General features: G+C 37.8%; 1 protein-coding gene across 1 annotated transcript; it reads right to left on the reverse strand.

Annotated features, from left to right (window-relative positions):
* Nucleotides 1-580: 580 nt before the first annotated feature.
* Nucleotides 581-2,957, reverse strand: LOC113017832 (GTPase IMAP family member 7-like). Its single transcript, XM_026160942.1, has 2 exons — nt 2,518-2,957; nt 581-2,129 (listed from the first exon to the last, which is right to left on the reverse strand). The coding sequence occupies exons 1-2, from the start codon at nt 2,522-2,524 to the stop codon at nt 1,018-1,020; spliced, it is 1,119 nt and encodes a 372-aa protein (XP_026016727.1). The 5' UTR covers nt 2,525-2,957; the 3' UTR covers nt 581-1,017.
* Nucleotides 2,958-3,375: the final 418 nt, after the last annotated feature.

Here is a 3,375-nt window from a genome sequence, read left to right on the forward strand (position 1 = left end):
TCAAAGACAGACACTGAAGAATGAAACTAGTTTGAACCACACCCAGTAGTATGATGTATGACAAGTGTATCACTAAGGATTATCATAGCAAATTTGTCACAAACACATGAAATCTACAACTAATCACTTTTGATTAGGTAAAAGTAAACATATGAATAAAAATACTAGGACAGAAATCGAATCAAAAATTGAGAACAACAAAGAAAAACATTTATTTAAGATCTCTTGCCTTCCATTCAATTTTGTTGTCGACATTTATCTGGAACATTAACCTTGGGACTCAAACTATGAGCATATATGTTTCTGCCTCCCTGAATGAAAATTGGCATCAGCTGAGTCTTAAATTCTTCATTTCCATGTCACCATATTTGGCTTGTCTTTCTCTTAATAAAGGAAAGAAAATGTGTACCAAAGGTTCGTATCTGACCAGGCAGCCACAGCAAAGCGCATAGGGAAATATTTTCTCTATCCCGTATCACACAGGCAAATCTCTCCTGCGGTGCAGGGGTAGGGATCTCCAGGCCTCGAGAGTGTTCTGCAGGTTTTAGATATCACCCTTGGTCAACACACCTGAATCAAATGATTAGTTCATTACAAGGCCTCTGGGGAACTTCAAGAAATGTTGAGGCAGGATATTAGCTATTTAAATTAGCTGTGATGGCTTAAGGACACATCTAAAACCTGCAGGTCATTCCATATCCCTGCTCCAGTGTTTGTAGTTGAAAAGCATGGTTTGGCCTGCTTTTTTAAATAATGGAAAAATAACATTTATTTATGAATTAAAGATATAAAAATGTAACATTTACTGTGTACAGGAACTGAAGACTGAAACCAATTCAAACCAGACCATACTTTGATTGGCTGAAAGGAAATGTATAAATGAAAATACAAGGTAAGAAATCTAATCAAAATATTAGTAAAACACTTTGCCTAGTAATGTGACACTTTAAAATGATAATAAATGATGATAATGAGTTTAGAGCATTACACGTGTGTTAGAAGTGTGCTAATCTTTTTCTAAAAGCGATTAAAATGTTCTGTTTCAGGGTTTATGAGACTTCTTCCTGCTTCTACAGCTAGTTTACCAAGAGCCTCAGCTGTGTTCATAACTGCCTCCTTTATTGAATCTGCTTCATCAGCTTTACAATATCCTACACAACCCCCACCTATTGCTCCTGGAGTAGCAGCAAGGCCTGCAACCACACCAACCGTACCCAATCCAACAGCAGCTATTGGAAGTTCTCCCTGTGTTGCCACTCCTGTCACTACGGCACTTGCTGGTATTCTTACTGGCATTGTTAAAGTCTTCAGTATTGTAAGAACTTCTGCAATCATTATTGGCACACCAAGCAGTGCTCCCAACAACATCCCTGTGGTAACACCAGAAGCCATCTTAAGAGCATTGTAGACTCTGTTCTTTGCCTCCTCTCTGATTTCTTCCCATGACATGACTCCTGATGATGATCTAATGCTCTCTTGCTGTTGTTGTATTGCCTTCTCCACTTCTTGCAGCATCTCATTTGTGTAACAACCTCCGTCGTTGTTCCTCACCATCTCTTTTATTGTGTTGAGCAGGTTTTCCCTCTGCAGCTGGTTGTTTCTGTATTCATGCTGTGGGTTGTTGTTCCAGTGTCTGTTATCAAAGACATGGCAGCGCCCACCACATCTCTCTAACAACTCACGTAGACGGTTGTTGCCCCTGCAAAACTCTTCAATCTGCATTCCTTCAGGAAGATCGTCACCACGAGTGAAGACAAGCACAGCATACCTGAAAGCTTCTTCAGAAAAAGACTCTATGATTTTGGTAATAACCTCGTACTCATGATCTGTGAATCTCTCCACTTTCAGTAAAATAAGAAAAGCGTGAGGTCCAGGAGAACACTCTACGACACACCTTGTAATCTCATTTCTCAAAGCCTCTTCAGACCTGCGATTGTCAAAGAAACCAGGAGTGTCAATTATAGTAACAGATGTTCTATTCACCACTTTGGTAGCTTTCGTACACTGACTTGTTCCAGAGGTTGCAGTATGACCTATCTCAAACACCTCTTCCGTCTCTCCAAATATGGTGTTGGCCAAGCTGCTTTTCCCACTTCCAGTTTTTCCCAGCGTGACAATCCTCAGGTGATCTGCACATAAGAGAAAAATTACTTCCTTTTTTTTTTCAATATTTGGCATACTTCTCTGTTTCATATCACACACAACAGCCATGGTTCGTTCTTGCTGTATGGAGGACCACAAGAGCCACACGCATCGAAATAAAGAATTCTGTGCTTAAATAATAAATTGTAGAATAAATTCTGCATTTGTAAATGCCACATTAATAAACTGATTTTCCAAATGCTTTTTAAAATGGCGATTCCACTCCTCATTTCAAAATCCATTTCCCTTAGTAGTTGGATTAGCAACTTTGTTTTAAAAACCCTGCTGCAAGGTAAATTAGCCATACCGTGAGATGCAAGGAGCTAAAAAGAGTTTAGCAAAAAATGCCTAAAAATAAAAGAAAATATATCTCACCTTCCATGATCAAAAAGGAAGTTAATGTAGTGTCACAAGAATTCAGGTTAATATCAGCACGTCCCTTTTCTGTTGTTGTCGTCTTTGTTGTCTAACTAGACTCTGATATGACACTTATTTTCATTTCACTTCTGACTTGGCTGCACTCCCAGGATTCTTTTTTTTCTTTTGTAGACAGGTTGTGAACAAAATGAACGTCTGTGTGAGCAAAGACAAATTAAAATTCCAGTTTGTACAGAGCAAAATGTTTTCTTTACGTTTCATCAGAAAGCAGACATGTCGGTGTAAACAGTTCTCATCTTGGCTGAATTTTGTCTGCCGTCTCCTCTCAGCTCTGATCTTATAGTTATTGCGTAGTCACATGACTCAGCTGCACTGAGAAGAGTTATGTAGCTGTGATGGAAGGTCTTATGGCTCACCTCACTAAAAAAAGAGCTCAAGGGGCTCTTCGGATTTTTTGTTTCTTAAATTAGTACTAAACATAAATTATGTCTAAAATTAATTACCAATGTATAAAAGATACATTATATTATATTTAAAAACAAATAACCATCACAAATTGATAAAAAAGGATCCAATGTTTGATCTGTGTGAGTAAAGACTAAAACTGGACTTGAAAAACTTAATATTGTTAAAAGTTTTAAAGTGAACATCTAAAAAAACGTTCTCTACATGTTTCTCTTTCCACTGCTACAGAGCATGAAAGCAGTGGGTAATCAGGTTTCCAACTAAAACGCTGACATTCATTTTTATGTATTTGAATGCCTGCCAAAACATTTTGATCAGAACAGCCAAAGAATCAGATAAAAAGTGAAATAATCTGATCAGTCCTGTTTTCTTTTGTCTATACCAAGATAT

The sequence above is a fragment of the Astatotilapia calliptera genome, unplaced genomic scaffold, assembly GCF_900246225.1.
Source record: "Astatotilapia calliptera unplaced genomic scaffold, fAstCal1.2 U_scaffold_211, whole genome shotgun sequence".
Classification (NCBI taxonomy): domain Eukaryota; kingdom Metazoa; phylum Chordata; class Actinopteri; order Cichliformes; family Cichlidae; genus Astatotilapia; species Astatotilapia calliptera.